Source organism: Eptatretus burgeri, chromosome 11 (assembly GCF_056783735.1).
Source record: "Eptatretus burgeri isolate ZD-2024b chromosome 11, Ebu_testis_v1, whole genome shotgun sequence".
NCBI classification, from domain to species: Eukaryota; Metazoa; Chordata; class Myxini; order Myxiniformes; family Myxinidae; genus Eptatretus; species Eptatretus burgeri.
Window position 1 is genome coordinate 93,391,446 of NC_140971.1, and position 20,520 is coordinate 93,411,965.

Here is a 20,520-nt window from a genome sequence, read left to right on the forward strand (position 1 = left end):
ATCCCTGGGTCAGATTGCGGGAGAGTGTGTCGGAGTGGTGCTGAGGTGTCGTCCACCAGACGGCGGTCTCCTTGGGTTAACCTGAGGCGGTCCCTTCGGGTGGGTGCCTGGAATGTCCTATCCCTAAGAGAGGATGATCACCTGTCTCTGTTATCATCTGAGTTCAAGCGTTTGGACATCGGGATTGCAGCTCTCTCTGAGGTTCGGAGACCGGATTGCGGCGAGATAATGGTGGGTGGTTACACCTACTATTGGTCTGGTCGCCCTGATGGTTACCATACCCAAGGAGTTGCTGTAGCTGTGTCCAATAAGCTGACCCCAATGATAATTGAGGTAACACCGGTCAACGAGCGTATTATGAGATTAAGGATTCGTCACTCCTTCGGTGTCATTTCCCTGGTCTCTGTTTATGCTCCGACTGAGGCGAGTGATCTCACCGTGAAGGATGCATTCTACGCCACACTCGAGTCTGTGGTTGATCAGTGCCACAGACGAGATACATTTCTAGTCTTGGGGGATTTCAATGCATCGACTGGAACTGATAGGGACGGTTATGAGGTGTGTGTTGGTCCCCATGGGTCAGGAACTATGAACCAGAATAGCACTAAGTTCCTTGACTTTGCAAGAAGTCATGGACTTAGGGTGGCTGGTTCATGGTTTCAGCACCCACAAGCTCATCGCTGGACTTGGTATTCCAACGCTGGCGGTGTGGCAAAGGAGATTGACCATGTCCTCATTGACGGTCGTTGGAGGATGATCCAGAACTGCAGGGTCTACCAGAGTGCTCAGTTCCTCAATACTGACCACAGGCTTGTTGGAGCAACTCTAAAGCTGCACCTTAAATCCTGGAGAATGGTACCATCCCAGCCTAGGCTGGATGTTGCCAAGCTCAGGGATGAGAGTAGCTGAGGAGTTTGCGAACAGGCTGAGTGGACACTTGGGGGGTCTGCGTGCTTTGGGGGGTCCTGAAGAGTTGTGGAGCGCCTTCAAGCCCACCGTCCTTGATGTTGCCGGTGGATGCCTTGGAGCTCACCGCAGGGCAAAGAAGAATTTTGTCTCTCAAGGGACACTGGATACCATTGACCAGAGTCGCAGGGCCAGGCTGAATGGCAGAGCTGAGCTGTTCAGGGAGCTGAGGCGTAAAACTGTACGTGCACTGAGGGTGGACAAGGAGGCCTATGTGCGAGGAATCTGTGAGGGGGTAGAGCACCACCTGTGGACAGGTGATTCTCGTCCCGCTTACAGGGGAATTCGCGCATTACATTCATCCAAGCCCATCCCTCGGAGCACTACAGTTCGAGCAGAGAGTGGTAGGCTCTTGACAGAGGAGAATGAAGTGAAGGCCCGCTGGGCCGGTTACTTTGAGCGGTTGTACCAGGCTGATCCCCAACTGTCGAGTTGGACGTCAAGGGTGTTACAATCCCTGTTGCTGACCCTCGAATCAACTGTGGTCCACCTACGCTTGTGGAAACACGGGCTGCGGTGAACCAGTTGAAACGGGGCAAAGCTCCAGGGATCTGTGGCATCCATGCCGAACTTCTCAAGGCTGGTGGAAATGCTGCACTCGTGTCGTTGCATGCCGTTTTGTGCTCTGCCTGGAACACAGGCATCATCCCAACTGACTGGAAGAGGGGCCTTGTTGTCCCTCTCTGGAAAGGGAAGGGTGATCGCCAAGACTGCAACAACTACCGAGGGGTGACGCTGCTCTCAGTGCCGGGCAAGGTCTTTGCTCGGATAATTCTCGATAGGGTTCGCCACCATCTGCTTGAGCACCAGCGTCCAGAGCAGTCAGGCTTTACACCAAAGAGGTCAACGATTGACAGTATCCTTGCACTTCGTGTCCTCACCGAACGCAGACGAGAGTTTCGGCAGGGGCTGCTTGCAGCCTATGTTGATCTCTGTAAAGCGTTCGATTCAGTGAATCGGGATGTCCTCTGGAGGATTCTTGGTCTTCGTGGGGTGCCACCAAAACTGATCGATCTGATGTCTGAACTCTACTCTGGTACTAGGGAGGATGTCGGAGAGATCAAGTTGCGGTGCGTCATTTGGGAATGTCAAGATCTCGGACCTTGACTTTGCAGATGATGCAGTCATCTTTGCGGAGACTTTAGACATCCTCTTGGGGGCCCTCGAGGTGCTGAATGAGGAGTCGGAGCCGTTGGGATTACGGGTTTCTTGGGTCAAAACTAAGATCCAGGCTTTCGGTGACATCTTGGATGCTGCTGTCCTGTCTGTGTCTGTTTGTGGTGAGGATGTTGAGGTCGTGGAGAGATTCACTTACCTTGGCAGTGATATTCATGTCTCTGCTGGCTGCGAGTCAGAGGTCAATAGACGTCTGGGTCGGGCCTGGGGAGTCATGGATTCACTGGATCATGGGGTGTGGCGCTGCCGGTACCTGTGCGGGAGGACGAAAGTCCGAGTCTTCAGGTCCTTGGTACTTCCAGTCTTGCTCTATGGGTGCGAGACTTGGACTCTGACCAAGGATCTGAGACGGAGACTTAATTCCTTTGGTACCAGGTCTCTTCGGAGAATCCTTGGCTATCGCTGGTCGGATTTTGTGTCCAACGAGCGGTTGCTGAGAGAGACTCGGATGAGATTTGTTTCCTGCATAGTCCGTGAGCGTCAGTTGCGGCTGTATGGACATGTGGCTCGTTTTCCTGACTCTGATCCTGCTCACCAGATTCTCTCAGCGAGGGAGTCTCATGAGTGGAGGAGGCCAGTGGGTCGACCACGTGCCTCATCGTTGCAACAGGTTGACCATCATCTCAAGGAGATGGGGATGGGCCTGGCATCTGCCTGGGGGATGGCCAGACGGAGGCCCCTGGAGTACCGGCGGAAAGTGGACGCAGCGACGTGCTGTTCTGGCACATGCTCCCATACCTGACCTGATAGTCTGTGGTGAATCTTGCGGTGTGTTCCATGACACATTTGGTTAGTTGGTGTTCCACAACTCGGTGGTGCATTGTGGGTCCCTGCGGTCGGCCCACCGATGACTATACCAACTCGATTTTTGAAGCCAGACCTAACGCCATCTTTGTCCTCCCAAAACGAATGAATGAGACTGTTGGAGACTGAGGTGAATGCCACTTAACAATTAAATGTGATTCCTTTCTCCTTTGATCACAACCGGAAGCAGCGCACGGTAAATACTCCAACAATGCTTTTTTTTTTACCCACCCAGGAATGGACTAAAATCAAGTAGGAAGGTGGCATTGTCATCATAAATACACACCTTGAAGCAAGTATTTGTATTGACGCAAACACGCAGTGTTCTGTATTGTGGGACGAGCAATATGGCGTATTGAGCGCTTCCGGTGGCTTCAAGACTAGTTACATGTGGTATTGCTGCAATCAGTGGGGGGAGCCGGTGTAAAGACTTCAAGCTACCCCCCCTTCCCCTTTCAAGTTACCCCCGGGGGTAGCCTGAAATCGATTTCATCCTACCCCCTACGATTTCAGATTACCCCCCCCCCTCAAAACATTTATTTATGTGTTTATTTACAAAAAATAGTAATTTAATTGTTATTGAAAACTAATTAGGGAAAAACCATTGACCACGTGACCGCCTATAAAGAGTTTTCAATGAATTTTGATTTTATTATGAATGATTTTATTTTAATATTGTCATTAATTGAAATCAGTATTTCTCATACAGTAAAAGTTTTTGCCATATTTTTTTTTATGAAATCCTTCTTCGATATAGTTGATACAAATGGACATACTTACTGGTTTATCTTTTTAACCAACTCAGACTATCTGTCTATAATTCCAGCAATCTCTGTGTGTCTGTCTGTCTGTGTATGTGTTTCTGTCTGCGACCGCCGTTTCTCGACGACCCCCGGTCCGATCCAATTGAAACTTGCCAGGAATATTGCTGGGGACCTGAGGATGTGCCTTTTCAAGGTTTGATATTAATCGGATGAGCGGTTCACAAGTTCCGGCCATTTATTTATTAACCAATGACAGGACACGGTGCTATGACGTCACTATTGACGTTACAATTAAAACAAAATTGCACGTACGGCCACGCACCTCTGGGCATGCACTCGTATTTACAATGATGATAACAACGCAATAAAAATCAATGTATAAGAAAGGCAATGAAAACAGCTTATTTTTAATTCACAATTTAGTTGTGCTGGTGGTGGTCGTATGGCAGCTTTGCTGCCGGGGTAGCTCTCATTTCTTGAAGCGCGACTGTGTCGCTGATGCAGTGCCCCTCGACCAGTACACACACTGGAACTGGTACTCATTTCGCCGACCTCGGAAGGATGACAGGCTGAGTCAACCCCCTGGTGCTTGGCTCAGTGGTTAGGGTGGCGGCTTGGGATCCTGGGGTCCTGAGTTCAAGCCCCGTCGGCCTTTTTTTTCTGGGAAGAATTTCCAAAATCGGAGATGGTTACTGCCTGCGCGTGGGCTTTCTGCATATACATGGCAAGTTTCACGAAGATCCGATGAAAACTCTGGGTTGTGAAACAAAAAATGTCAAAAATAGGAATGACGTCATAAAAATTGATATGACGTCATAGTGATGTATCATATGTGCTGTAATTCATCTCTGCTCATGACCTGTTCGAGTCCTGCAAACAGAATTCAAAAAGCATACCTCGTTTCAGAGATAATTTTTTAGGTGATTTCCATTAGCGGAGATATTTTGACGTCATAACTTTTTTTTCTTAGAGGAATTTTCAAAATCGGAGATGGTTACTGTCTGTGCAGGGTATTTTTACATATATGTGCCAAGTTTCAGGAAGTTTCGATGAAAATTGTAGGCTGTGAAACAAAAAAGTCCACAAGAGCAACAACGTGAGTAAGACTTAGAGATCCTCCATCTACACAGCAGAGACAACCCGAGGAGGATGTCCTGATTGTCTCATTGCTTCCAGAAACCTTGGGTCCTACGGAGCATGTCAACAAAGTGCAGGCAGCATATCCCAAACAGATCTTTGTGAACATGAACATGCATGGGAAGATCATGAGGTTCCAAGTGGACGGTGGAGCAACATGTAATGCCCTGCCAATGAAATACTATTGTGGGGCCGGGTCTCGGTGGCGAGCACGACCGCGAGAGGGAGCAGTAGAGTCGGCTCCACCGAACACACCGGAATTTAGGTCGTACCTTCCAGATAAATCCGAAAGGTCACGGGTCCCTTATCGGACCGAAGATCGCCAATTGGTTCGACCACGTGGGATCGGATCAATTGCCAATTTCAATATACATAAATACCCACGTCATCCAAACTACCGGAGAAATTCACCCTCGGCAGGATCTGGGTGATCCGGGCCGTTACCAAGCCGGATCCGAGTCGTACCCCGAGCGGAGAGTACCAGTACCCTGCCGGGCCAATTGCATGATTACGGCAACAATGAAACCTCCTAATTCCCATTCGCAGCGTGGCAAACCAATGATAGAAAGGACAAGGACGAGCTGCGACATTCAACAAGAGGGGATTTATTTACAATGGGGGGGGGGGGGACACACACAAAGAGCAGAGTTATCCAAATAAGAAATGTAAATAATGTACAACAAGAATCACTTAACAATTCTACTAAAAGACGGGGTCCACGGACACACACACGCACACACAGATACCCAGAAGAAGATGGACCTCGAGGTCTTTATTATTCCTTCAGCTCGGAGAGAAGTCGAGCTGAGGGGAGAGAACGTGCTGGCTACCTGGCCGCGAGCATGCGGCTCGACGTCCACACCTTCCCGGAGCTCCAGTTGCCAAAAGCACGGACCAGGGTAGCCGAACCCAGAAGAGGTGAGACAAGGTGGTCTCTCTTGATGAGATGGTCGACCGCTCGCTGTAATGCGCCAGATGAGACACCTCCGAAGCGCGGGATGATGTCCGCCGCAGACCCAGACAGAAGCGCTCTTGTCGACAACCACTCACTGGCTTTTGATGCCAGGTTGGAAACGTCTGAATTTAAATGTCCTTTCCCCCAACAAATGCCTCGCACACGATGACCGGCTGATTGACAAAACGCCACGATCTATCTCTATCTCTATCTCTATCTCTATCTCTATCTCTATCTCTATCTCTATCTCTATCTCTCTCTCTCTCTCTCTCTCTATCTCTATCTCTATCTCTATCTCTCTCTCTCTCTCTCTCTCTCTCTCTCTCTCTCTCTCTCTCTCTCTCTCTCTCTCTCTCTCTGTCTCTCTCTCTCTGTCTGTCTATCTGTCTCTCTCTCTCTCTCTGTCTGTCTATCTGTCTGTCTGTCTGTCTGTCTGTCTGTCTGTCTGTCTCTCTGTCTGTCTCTCTCTCTGTCTGTCTGTCTCTCTCTCTCTCTCTCTCTCTCTCTCTCTCTCTCTCTCTGTGTGTGTCTCTCTCTCTCTCTGTCTGTCTGTCTCTCTCTCTCTCTCTCTCTCTCTCTCTCTGTCTGTCTGTCTGTCTGTCTGTCTGTCTGTCTGTCTGTCTGTCTGTCTCTCTGTCTGTCTCTCTCTCTCTGTCTGCCTGTCTCTCTCTCTCTCTCTCTCTCTCTCTCTCTCTCTCTCTCTCTCTCTGTCTGTCTGTCTCTCTCTCTGTCTGTCTCTCTCTCTCTCTCTCTCTCTCTCTCTATCTCTCTCTCTCTGTCTGTCTCTCTCTCTCTCTCTCTCTCTCTCTCTCTCTCTCTCTCTCTCTCTCTCTCCTGGTCCCGACAACCACACTCTTCCTCTTTTGAAGCGAGGGGCTTCTTCTCCTGGCCACTCGCCTCCTGATTGGTCAGACCCATCGCGCGATACCCTGGCCGTCTCCCATTGGACAGGCCCACGGTAGGCGGGGAAACTCCCACCCTTCTAGGTGGAGTCCTGATCGGAGGTGTTTGTAGCTCCGCCTTCCTCCTCACCTCCGACCACCTGCGTAATGGCGATGGTGTTGAGTGGGGGACGGGGCGGGTGAGACGCCGGCTCCTTGCCGATTGGCCAAAGAGGGACGCCATGCCCATGTTAATGTCCGCCCACACACGCGCTCGCTCGCCGGCGAGCAAAGAGCGCGGACACTGCCGAAAGCAGAGAGTTGTTAGGGGGGGGGGGTCGTTGGTTGGAATGTAAAATCCAAACTATAAAATAACTGCGCAGCGCACGTACACTTAATTCCCCTTAGACAAGGGACGGGACCCTAACTAGAAACACATACTTACCGATATAACTGATCTATAGGACCTGGCTGTTGTGTGCAGAAAGCTTCCAAATTCGTAACAATACCTCATGGGTCTGGATTATCAAATCATGTCAATGGATCAGACACTGGTGTTATTCAACAAGACTAAAGCTAAACCAAAAGGCAGCTGTCAGATACAGCTCATAAATCCCAGGAATGGCAAGCGCTATCATATTCAGTTTGTTATCCTGGAACAGGACAGGACTGCTCTCCAGTATTCTTTGATTATGCTTTAGTGCGTAATCAAAGAATACTGGGGTGCCACACAGCCCAGCAACTACAGCTAATTGAGATACAACATGAAAATATCTGCCACCGAGCTTGCGCACCGGCAACAAATCCTCCCAGCAAATCGCTGACACTTGATAATGTGATGCAATGCTATGGTGATATCTTCACCGGCATTGAACTGCTGGAAGGGGAGTATCATATCGAGACTGACCCCAGCGTCAAAGCAGTCGCACATCCACCATGCAGAGTTCCAGTTGCACTGCCTTCCAAGCTCGAGGAGGAACTCAGCCATTTGGAAGGGCTGGGCATCATCACATCGGTGACAACGTCAACCCCGTGGGTGAACAGTATGGTAACTGTGATAAAAACCATCTACAGGAAAATTGAGAATATGCATTGATCCGAAACACCTCAACATTGCTATCATGCAGTCATTACCCAATGGCGGTCATTGATGATATCGTGCCAGACTTGCAGAATGCACATATCTTCAGCACATTCGACACAAAAATTGGGTTCTGGCATATGCAGTTAGACGAGCCTAGTTCCTCTCTGACAACATTCAATACACACCATTCGGTCGTCACCGTTGGTTGAGGATGCCATTTGGAATTAAATCTGCACCAGAAGTATTCCAGAGGCATGTTGATCAGGCCTTGGATGGCTTACCCAGCTGTAAGAAAGTTTGTGATGACATTTTGTTGTACAGTGAAGGAAGAATGGATGAAGAAGCATTAGCAGATGACGATCGGAAGGTCATCCTGTTTTTCGAGTGGTTCAGACTGAAAGGATTGTGTTTAAATCCCGAGAAAGTGAAACTGCATCAGTCACAAGTCTCCTATCTTGGGCATTTACTTGCGAAGGAGGGAGTGAAGCCGGACCCTCGGAAAGTGCAAGCGGAAGTGGAGATGCCTGTGCCTACACCAGTAGGGCCATGTCTGATGCAGAAACTAGATATGCACAAATTGAGAAAGAACTTTTGGCTGTCCAGATAAATTGAGAAAGAAGTTCCACCAGTATACTTACAGCTGGAAGTAGAGAGTGCACACAGATCACAGACCATTAGAAATTATTGCCAAGAAGGATTTGGCTCGAGCTCTAAAACGCTTGCAGAGGATGCTACTGCAGATGCAGCAATATGAGGTGGATATTCAATTCAGGCCAGGCAAACAAATGTACTTGGCTGACACCTTGAGCAGGGCGTATTTACCAATGAAACCATCTGGACATCAGCAAGAGGATGTCAACATGCCGAATGATGTTCTGTGCTCCCATTGCACCAGTCAGGATATAGCGTAGCAGCACATACAAGCAACGATGGAACATTACAGCTGCTGTGGCAAACAAGTCGAGATGGACGGCCAGAAACAATACACTCGATGCCCGAGGAAATTCGACCATACTATCACATTCGCAATGAGTTCGCAACACAGCACGGACTTGTTTATCGTGGTGAACGCCTTGTCGTGCCATGGTCTCTTCGCTTTGAGCGCCTTCATTGAGCTCACCTGGATGTGGAAAGCAGCTTCCAGCGGGCTCGCGAATGCATTTATTGGCCTGGCATGAATGCCGATGTTCGGGACCATACAGAAATGCGACACTTGTAGTGCAACAGCAGCCAAACAAGCCAAGGAGACAATAAAGTCTCATGACATCTCCCAACTTCCATGGGAGAAACTGGCAGCAGACATATTTTACCTTCAGGATAAGCGATACCTCATGCTTGTCGATTACTACTCAGGGTTTATTGAACTTGATAAGCTGGACGACATGCGGTCATCCGCCGTAATCCACAAGATCAAGGCTCATTTTGCGTGTTACGGCATACCGGACACTGTCATTTGCGACAATGGCTCCTCGTTGATGTTTGCAGAAATGTGCAATTTTGCATCAGACTGGGGGTTTCACTTCAGGACCTCATCGCCAGAGTACCCACAAAGCAATGGTCAGGCTGAAAGTTCCATCAAGATCACCAAGCAGCTCTCGAGACGTGCCACTTGATCCCAATCGGATGCTTACCTCACGATGCTTGATTACAGGAGCACCTCATCTCAGAACACGAGTTACAGTCCAACCCAACGCCAAATGGGTCGCCAGACATGAACGTTGCTTCCAACCACCAATGTGCTGTTGAGGCCATCTTTGCCTCAGCATGTACCAGAGAAGATTGCAGCCAGTCAGTGTCGTCACGCGCACTACAACCACTCTGCCATTGATCTGCCTCCTTTAGTGCGTAATCAGTCTGCGCATCCAACCAGCCGGTCGTTACAGAGAGTGGAGGCTACTGCTGTGCATCCTGTTTCAGAACGGTCGTACAAAGTTGTAACATTTGATGGCCGACTGGTTTTTCCGATGCCATCTTGGAATTCTGGCAGGAACAAGCGGTCCGGGCGGTCGTCTCGCTGTTCTGGATGTCCAGACAAGCTAAATGTACGAACCCTGAGGGTTATGTCCATTTAATAGCTCTGTAAATTATCGCCCTCATGAGTAGCTGGAATGTCTGAATACTTCGTACATTTTATTAATTGATTTCGTAAATTCAGATTACTCATTTAAACAAATCAGATTGATTTATCAAACTTGTGTAATTATGTTTGAGCTTAAATATCTCCACAAGGATCTGAGATAAACCTTCCAAAATCGGTGGCCCATTAGTGTGCAAACAAAACTACTTGAGAAAAAAAAGTCTGATGTCCACAGTAATTTAGGTGACAATAAAGGGACACCACCAAAACTGGTTCCGGAGCTTATTGGGGCCAGGTGAGCCAGGCAGAGCAAGGTGGCATCTTTGGTGTGAAGCCTGGATCATGTGCTCTGATTAAATATTCCCATATAATAGGACTTTATTTACTCTTGGACAATGAACCACTTTTAATAAGGCATCTCATAATTATATTTTATTGGCAAACACACTCCATTTTAGGATGCCTAATGAAACTCATCATTTCATATGCAGTAACACCGGGAAACAAATTTATTATTATGTATTTGTATATTATATACCAGCAAATCCCACCCATCGCTTCGCTGACGGGAATACTTAGAGGGAATACGTGTGTGTGCACGTGTGGGAATACCACCCTCTGTTTTCAATTCCTCCCTCAGGGTAATAAGTCGTTTGCTGGTATACCACAACCAACTTTTAAATTCTTGCTTCTTCATTCCCTGGGAGTCCACTGCTCGACAATTTTCCGGAATGAAAACTGACCGAGTGCGATTTTCATTTCAGAATGAAAATTAAAAAAAAGAAACAACCTCAACTAGGCCCACTGTCAGCAGAATCATTGTATACAATACAAGTTCAGAGGTTAAACTGTGAAAAGTAAATCGGATCTTTTTTTAAGTGTGCAGATTTTTTGGGACATCTAATAACTCACCCTGAAATAAATTGTCGTCAATCATGTTTCTGCATTCCCCACAACTTTTGAAGTCATTAAAACCTATAATCATAATACAGAATCAACTCCATTGTGCATGGATTGTAAAGTGTAATAAGCTTATTATTATTATTATTATTTTGTGTGCAGCACAAGAATTCAGGAGGGGGTGGGTTGGCTGATGGCACCGTTGTGCCACTGATGCTGCCCTCTGGAGGTTACAGCAGGAATTTGTAATTCGGTCAGGGTGCCGGAGATGGCTCACTCTTCAAGTACGACACCCTGGAATTTTTAAGGTCCATCAACTTATAAAGGCAGACTGCTTAACGTCCATCCAAGGGACAGCAAATACATTGATGAATCACCTGCCTTTGAAACCCCAGGATGACATTTATAGCTGGGTCAGGATTCAAACCCAAGCTTGATGACTTGGAGGCAAGTGTTCAAACCTCAAGCTGCCAGTAGTACAGCGGATAAGCACAATAATTGTGCGTTTTATGAGAAAAGCATGAATTTTCTGACATAGTGAATACCATAAGGTTTATTTTCAGATGTAGAGGGAAGTCAGATTTGACCTCTGAGGACTGTGAGAGGTCAAATCCAATATGGCAGCCAGTCCACCGGATCTAATGTTCAAACGCGTTTAATTTTGGAACTATACAGTGTAAAAAAAAAAACATTTAAGGTGTCATTTCCAACCAAGTTTGGAATGGCCATTCGTTTGGTGATACTTTTGAGATCGCCAGGAGCCAAGGAAATGCATTTCGATCAAGCTCAAGGTCAAATTAAGTTAAAAACTTTTGGACATTCTTTTGGAAAAGACAATGGATTGGACCTTTGCAATATAGTGAAACTTCACTTCCATTTTGACACTATAGGGATAATAATACAAAAAAATTAACAGAATAGTCCCATGCTGCTAGTCTATTTAATACTTTATTAATAGCAATGATGATGATGGTAATGGTAGTGATCAAAATCTAACAGCCTCCAGAACAGAAGCACAGTGCAGTGCACTTGAGCGCAGCTTTGGCACACTTGCACCGTCCAGTGCATCCTTTCTCACAGCAACAGCGGATCAATTCATGGCACGATTTTGATGCTTCGGGGAGAGTGGTCCAAAGCGGCTGCCACCCAGTTTCCTTTGTCCAGCCCTAGTCAGATGGCTCTGGCATCTCTGGATCCAGGACCAATGCCTGGTTCTAACAGTTGGCCTGGTAGCAAGTACGCTTGATGTGCTGTTTGAGTGCTGCCTTGGTTGGAGGAATGTTCTCTAGAGTTCTAGACTTCTGTGTGAAGAGCTGTTTCCTGGCATGATTCACTTCCGTGCTCTCACTGGTTCAGTCGTACATTAGCACCACAAATCGCTCCAGCAGTAACATTGATCCTTCACTGACCTCACTTGGGATGCATAGGAGTTCATTGAAAGCATCATTCACCTCTGGGAAAGACTTCCAAGTTTTTCAGGCAGTCTTCTTTCCTCTGCCAGCGAATGCAGATAGTGTCACACCCAGTGAAGGTGTGAAGGACTGGGAGAGTCAGACACTGTGTTGGATTCATTGTGGCAACCATTTCGTGAACAGCTATGTAACGAAAGCTTGACCCGACACCAAAGGCAACCCACAGCTCATTAGGAGCTGTCTTGCTGAATGAAGCTACAGCCAGTACTACCACATCAGTATCAACAATACGTATGGTCACCTTCTGACACCACTTTTGCACAGCATCTGCCAAATGCAGAAGTAGACGAGTGTCGGTCTCCTCCTGCGAACATGGGGCAAGGCAGGCGAAGTATGACTCAGCCGGAGAGCAAAGGACTCCACTTCCATCTGTTGCATACAGTTCCTTGCCCTCTGCTAAAGGAAGATGAACTACTACGCGTGACAGGAAAGCAAACAATTAGGTTTTGTTATCGCATCGAAGGAAGTCCTTCCAGTTCTTTGGCATCACAGTAGAAGGAGCCACTCTTTTCCTGGTGCCCTTTCCCCTCTTCTGTCTTTTTGAAGCTGGCGGGTAGGTATACATCCCAGACAAGGTCGATGCGGCTGCTATTCTCAAGTTGAGCAGAGATGTATGGTGCAAACACTCTTTCTCCCTACTCTTGAAATGTTCTTGATGTTCCCGGATTTAGCATTTGAACCACAGCTGCACCATCAATAATTGTTGCATCAGCCATAGGCACACTATTCTTTTCGAGCAGATCTGATTCCAGGCAGCGAAGTTGATCTGATTTAACCCCAATCCGAATTTTCCCTCCAGTTGACAGAGGTGGCAGGGCTGCCTGGTTTTCATGGGAGAACAAATTGTCCATGTCTCTGTCTTTTGTTTGACAGGAGATGTACAGCCTCAAAAAGAGACCAGTCACTCTTCAGTGCTGCGAGCTGTGCCTTCTGAAGGGCTAAATAACTAAATTCGCCACAATGACACCACTCGGTATTCATTTGCAAATTTCAACTGATTGCTTATTTTTTTATAAATATTTACCTTGACCTTGACCTAAATTCATTTCCTTGAATTCTGACATCCTCAAAGGTATCACCAAATGAATGGGCATCCCCAATTTAGTTGGAAATGACACTGTTTTTCTGCGCAGTCTGGTTCCAAAATTAGACCCGGGTGACTAGCGGCCATCTTGGATTTGACCTTTCACTGTCCCCTCAGAGGTCAAATCTGACTTCCCTCCACATCTGAAAATAAACATTCTGGTATGACCTAACTATGCTAGAAATTTCATGATTTTCTCATAAAATGCACAATTTGTTAAAATATGAGAGCTTATCCGCTGTACTACAGTCTGTGTTTCAGCTGAGGAATGGCAGTGCAGCTCAGTTAGTAAAGTTCTTGTGAAGTGTTAACAAGAGGAAAGATCTATTTTACTCATTAGGCTCAACTGCATCCATGGGCATTCTTATGAAGAGTCGGGAGGGAAGGACAAGCATATGGAAGTATTTTTTTTAAAGGTAAGAAAAGTAGAAATGCTGACATAAAATAGGATTTGGCTTTGATGAATCCAGACGAGAAACAAGAGGACAGAAACTGGAAGAAATGGGGATTTAAAGGAAAACAAGGAGACCTCATAAGAATTGCAGACTTCAGTGGACAGACAAGGAGTGGATTGGACAATGAGTATATTTGACAGAGGAAGCTGGAGTGGGTCAGGTTATGGAAAGAGCTTTCAGTGCAAGACGAGCATGGAACCAGAAAAAGGTGAGAGGCCCCCAACCTGCTCACGGAAGAAGAGGAATAATTATCCATTCGCCTCAGTATCCCCTCTTCAATGAAAAAGTTCTTGTTTTTTTCATAGTTTGAGGATTTATGGAAGAGTGGAATGACAGAGGAGTGAAGTTGACAGATGTGGCATTGGGATTTGTCAAACAGGGAAGGACAATGAAATGGAGAAGGGAAGAATCCAGGTAACATAACTAAGGACAGAGACAAGACAAGGAACAAAATCAAAAAACTAACAGGGTCAAATGTGGAAAAGTGCGTGCGTACGTGTGTGTGTGTGTATGTGTGTATTGTCAAAACGGAATGTCAGTGAAACAAAGGATCAGGAATATCATGAGTTTGTGATGACTCATCTCTTGAGGAGTAGAGGGAACGTGATCAGACAGAGCATTGGAGGTGGTTCCAGTAGACAGAAAAGGTAGGCAAATGAGTGTAGGTGAACAGTTAGCCTGGATTTGCAGAAAGTAACAATATTTGGGTTGCTAGCTGAGTGAGTATAGCTTGGTCAGGCTCGAGAGGGACAAATACCTGAGAGGGAAAGTGGGGCAAGGCCAGAAGTGAGGCAATACAAAATTTTGAGTCCATCAACCTGTCTACAGCAGGGGGAGAGGAACAGACCTTGCACTGCAGCCTCATAGAGAGTGAAACGGAATAGCTTCAGGGACCAATTTGCCTCCCGTCAAGATCAAGATGTTGCAAGTTAGAGGCAAAGACTCCAGCCCAAAGTGGGGGATTGTACTCTATAAAGATCCTCAAACTCCCTGCAGGTTGTGAGGTGTTGTGGGACTCGAGGAAACTACAATTCTGCCATGATTGCAAATATGTTTGTCTTTCGGAACCTGCAGCTGTGAAAACTGGCTCCTTTGGCCGTTTACGCAGCCACAAGATGATCACCATATGGGAAGAAAATAATCACAACCGAGAACACCACAACTTGTCCATGATGACGAAGACCCCCACTACCCCCCCCTTCCCAGTTTTTTTTTTTTTTAACCAAACAATAAAGTTATCTTGCATCACAATGATGGTCTGCATCAATGTATATATATATATATATATATATATATATATATATATATATATATATATATATATATATATATATATATATATATATATATATATATATATATATATATATATGTATATATAAATAAAGTTCCTGTCAGAATTTACCATGACCTTCACCTCCAACTTTTCCCAGGAACCAAAAAACCTTCGCCGGGGAGATACCACGAGCAAAGTTAACTGCAAGACGAACACAGCTAGCTATCAGATACACAATCAAGGCCTTGTCATTTTAAAAATTTATTGTTCACGGCTTCAGCTATTGGAGTTTGAGAGTACAGATGTGAACACAACCAAGGCAGCAACAAGAGCACGATGGGAAACAACCGGCAACCTGTACATTTATATTTATCCTTCAGAGTGCATGCAGGATCCAAGATGTTGAACTGTGCACACAAGCTCAGAGACACAGCTGTTTACTTGGGAGGGTTGTAAATGATCTTCCTGCTCTTAAGAGTTGCAAATCGATGTCTCTTCAGGTACCATACCAATGGTATCAGCACAAACGACACACATATCACCTGCAAAACAAGAGAAATGCAAAGGCCATCACAGTCATGTAAACTTCAACTACTTCAAGTCTGGACATCTGCAATGCACTAAGAAGCAGCTCTTTGGAAGAAACTTCTGTGTCCAACACAAAAATGCAGCTGCTTATACAAATGCGACTCGTATACTTTGTGGATGCGCTGGATTGACAGGATGGCCTCAAGGTACACGCACTAGTCTCCAAGCCGTCTTCGCCTGGGTTTGAATCCCAGCCAAGCGAGAAACTGCCATCCCGGTATTTCACAGGCAGGACGATTTATCAACGTGTGTGCCATCCCTCAGATGGACGTAAAACGTGTGCCCCATCTGGCGGAAAATGTTGGTGGATGTTAAAGATCCCACGGTGTCCTTCGCGAATAGTCGGTGAGCCATCGTAGGCACCATGAACAATTTTCAAATTCCAACCCTTACCAGCAGAGGGCATTGTACCAGCGGCACAACAGTGCCCGAAGCAAATGATGCCAACCCGCAGCCTGTGTTGCACACAAACAAAGGCGAAGTGGGTGTGCTCAGTCGATTTAGTATGTGCCAACCACCTCTTTGCTACCATTAAACAACCCTAGAGGGAAAGGTTTTGGGTGAGACTACAAAGTCAATGAACCAAACCTATGCGCAAAGAAGACTGGACAAGGAGAGCTTCATTCTGGATGGAATTGAAGCTGCAGCGAACCAGTACATCAAGTGCATTGGCAGTGACGAATCAAATGAGTGAGAAATATTACAATATTTACATGAAGTAAAATGGCTGGAGGACATGATTCCAATACAACCACATGCAAGCAAACGTGCAACTCGCAACGTCTGACTTTACACCGCTTCCAATGAACTGGGGGCTTTGTTGTTTGGTGGATTTGTGCAGATCCATCAAAACGAAGTGGAGGTAATGAACAAACCTTTGTCACAATAATTCCACCGACACAGGAAGGGAATAAATAAATAACCAAAAAACAATTTGCTCAAATGTTGCACCTTGATGCCCATGCGCTTGCGAGCGTCGTGTTCAGGTTCGGCAGCCCATCGGAGGAACGTGCACACGTCTTTGGCCAACTGGCTCAAGGTGGCTGGAGTGCCTGTTTGTCGGACCGAGGACAGATATGGATGAGCAGAGGCAGAGGCATACCGACGTTCAGAAGTCTGTGCAATAATTATCAAGAGTTGTTTAACAGCAAATGAAAAGGAGATTCCGATTGATGGAAAAGTGGAGCACTAAAATTCATATCCCAGTATTGGACAAGCAAATATTTTACATCAAATGATGTTTGAAAGTGCAATATTAAACAGACATTGGCTGACAGGATAACCCAGAGGTATGCACACTCACCTCAAAACTGGCTAGCCTGGGTTCGAATCACGACCCAGCTATTAACTGTAATCCTGATGTTTCATGGGCAGGATGATTCATCAATGCGTGTGCCGTCCCTCGGATGGACGTTGACAGGGCGTCCAGTGTGCCACCATTCGTTGGTGGACGTGAGTTAAAGATCCCACTGTGTCCTTCGTGAAGAGTTGGCGAGCTCTCACCGGCACCCTAAATAAATTACACAAGTTCCTGCCCTAACCAGCAGAGGGCACTGCATTAGCTGCACAGCCATACCCTCAACCAACGATGCTGCCCCACAACCTTGTGCCGCAGACTAACGAAGAACAACACAGGCATAAGTCCGATATGCAAATGATAATTATTTTCCTTTGAGCTCCCCACCTTCTCCACCCTTTTATTTTAAAGTAAATGTTATTTTTATTCCTTCTAAATATCCAAGACGGGTTGAAATTTATCAAATCTTGGATGTTCTTTAATAACGGCATCTAGCTTGGTCCCTTTTAAGTATTGTGCAAAGATGGATGCCATGTTCATCCTGATTGCATCCTCATTCACATCAAATATAAAATGCAATGGGCCTCTTTACCTCCACCACACAATGTGAACGGAGGTTAGGTTTTCATCAGTCTGTGAACAGGATATCTCAAAAAGTTGTGGACAGATTCGGACAAAATTTGGTGGACAGGTTCGGCGTGTGACAAGGACAAAATGGTAAGATTTTGTTGAATTTCCAGACCTGGATCCAACAATTTTTTTAAGGGATTCCTTACCATTGAGGGATCGCGCTAAAAAACTGGTTGTGGTGCCGGGTTCGGTGGCGAGGACGACCGCCAGACGGAGCAGTTGAGCCGTCTCATACCGAACACCGGAATTGAAAGGTCGTCACCCCGGATAACTTCGGAGCCGACGGGTCACTTAAAGGACCGTGGTCGCCAATATTTTGACCGCGTGGCGGAGGGTTAATTGTCCAGATTTCCAATATACCAAAATAACCACGCGGTCGACCTACCGGGGAAGCCACACCCTCGGCCGACTTTGTCCAAACCGAGTCGCATGTACCGACTTGGGTCCGGCGTAACCGAGTGGGAATTACCAGAGCCACGCCGGTCCAAATGACAACTTACGGCACAAACGGCCTTACTACTCAAGCCTGAACCATACTGAGCCAATGACAGAAACGACAGGCAACGAGCTGGTACATTTAACAGGGGCTTATTAACAATAATCGGGAAGGGAGACACAGAGCAGAGTGAAACCGACTAAAAGAAATGTACAAGCAAACACTTAACGGTTTCTACTTTCAGGGCTGGGCCGACGGACGGACGGACGGACGGACGGACGGACGGACGCACACACACACACACACACACACACACACACACACACACACACACACACACACACACACACACATACACACACACACACACACACACACACACACACACACACACGAAATGGACCCCATCGAGTCTTTATTGGACCCTCCAGCCGATGAGGATAGGTCAGCTGGGGGGTCAAAGTCCGGCTGTGCACCTGTCCGCCTCGTGCGGTTTGTTCGGTCTTGTTTGGTGGGACTCGAACCCACAGCTTTGACGCAGCACCAAGCACCAGGGGTGAGGGATATGCGACGGACGCCAGCCAGCATGAAGGCAGACGAGACGAGAGGAACCCTTGTGCTCCGAGGAAGACCAGAAAACTAGACCAGACGAAAGGATCACCAACCGGCCAAGCGAGAGCAGACCAGCGCCAGCGCAGACAGAATGCGCCGAACACTCTCCCTCCCCCTCGCACACGGGGGCCAGAGGGACTGCCTCTGACGTCATCTCATCCCTTATTGGACGGGGGCGTCGGTTGCCTCGGTGGCCTGCCTTCATTGGGCAGAGGGCGTCAATGTCTCCGCCCCCCCCCCCCGAAGAGGCTGCGCAAGAGTATATGGCGTTCTGGCTTCCCATTGGCTGGCAAGCGTCGGCCGACGCTCGCTCCTCACTGAACGGACAAGAGGGACTCCAGGCTCTTTTTTGGAGCGAAAACCAGAGTGCCAGCGACCGATGAAAGCCCGCCTACACACATGTTCGGCACGCCAGCGCGCGAAGAATGCGAATAGTGCCAAAAGCAGAAGGGGGCTGTTGCCGTTGACTCCTTTGGAGGGTCGTTGGGCGATTTAAGATGTAAAAAGACCTGACTATGAAATAACCCCCAGCACACATGAAATTCCCATTGAACAAAGGGAGGAATCTTACTATACACATACTTATCGAAATAACTAAACGTTGGGACTGCTGACTGTCTGTGTGCAAGAGGCTTCCAAATCCGTAACAATATTACTCGGTCTCAAAAAGTAATGAATGGATTTGAACGAAATTTTGTGGATAGGTCGGGTGTGTGACAAGGAAGAATTGTTTTTCGATTTTGGTGAAGATCCGGATATGAGATTTTTTATTATTTTTTTTAAAAAGTGGTTCTTCACCATTGAGAGATAGAGCCAGAAAACGACAAACAACACGATATCTCAAAAAGTTGGAGACAAAGGACAAAACTAAGTGGATGAGTTGGTAACGTGACGATCACAAGCCAATTAGATTTTGGTTGATGTCTGGATCCAGATCCGGCCTATTGGTAAAATACAAAATGTAAACTGCTCAGCCTGGCGGAGAGATGTATGTAGTCTCCCAAGTGCAATTCTAATTTGAACAACTAGTACGTGCCCGTAAAAAAAAAAAAAAAATAAAAAAAAAATAAACCACACAGGCCGTTTCTTCGCTCTCACGTGCCCGAACGTGCGTGACCCAGAAGTTCGATATTATTCGCAGTTTCGATTATTCGCAATTTATTGTTAATACCCAATTATTTAATTAGGGCCAACGTATTTTACCTTTTCGCAATGTCGTGGCAAGGAAAAACAAAAAGAGAAGAGAAGAGAGAAAAAATTTACTTCCTGGTTCGGAGCATACCAGCACTCTGATGCTACCGAAATGTATACACCGTCTAATATGAAAACGATCATAACTTGGGCCATTGTGTTTATCTATAAATGCGCATAAGAAATCGAGAAATTATTTGAATACACGAAGTCATCACTCTCCGGAAGCCCGTACGTTGTAACCCATAATGGGGAACGCGGCTGAGCTTCCCTTCCCCATCGGCCACACCCACGCAACAACGTGTCTTCCCATTGGTTTGGTAAATAAATGGCCATAACTTGGGAAGCACTTGTCCGATTAATATCAAACCTTGAAAAGGCACATCCTCAGGTCCCCAGCAATATACCTGGCAAGTTTCAATTAGATCGGACCAGAGGTTGCCGAGAAACAGCGGTCGCACGCACGCACGCACGCACGCACGCACGCACGCACGCACGCACGCACACGCGCACACGCGCACACACACACACACACACACACACAGCTGGAATTATAGATAGATGATATTCGACAGAGGAAGGCTAATCCATTTGGACATAACGATCGCTAAAACCAGCAAATTTCATACCAAACAACAAATAATGGATAATGAAAAAGCAACGGTCTATTAATTGGCTGTCGATACAAACATGCTTCAATTAAGTTCCATGCAAGTGCTGAAACAACCACAAATT

General features: G+C 46.8%; 1 protein-coding gene across 1 annotated transcript in view; it reads right to left on the reverse strand.

The window, feature by feature from the left end:
* Nucleotides 1-15,276: 15,276 nt before the first annotated feature.
* CYC1 (cytochrome c1) overlaps nucleotides 15,277-20,520 on the reverse strand; it is a 28,052-nt gene continuing 22,808 nt past the window's right edge. Inside the window, exons 6-7 of the mRNA XM_085847433.1 lie at nucleotides 16,571-16,671; nucleotides 15,277-15,573 (exon numbers count right to left, since the gene is read on the reverse strand). Coding sequence (XP_085703559.1) covers nucleotides 15,469-15,573; nucleotides 16,571-16,671 — 206 coding nt within the window. The 3' untranslated portion in view covers nucleotides 15,277-15,468. The remainder of the gene's footprint in view (nucleotides 15,574-16,570; nucleotides 16,672-20,520) is intronic.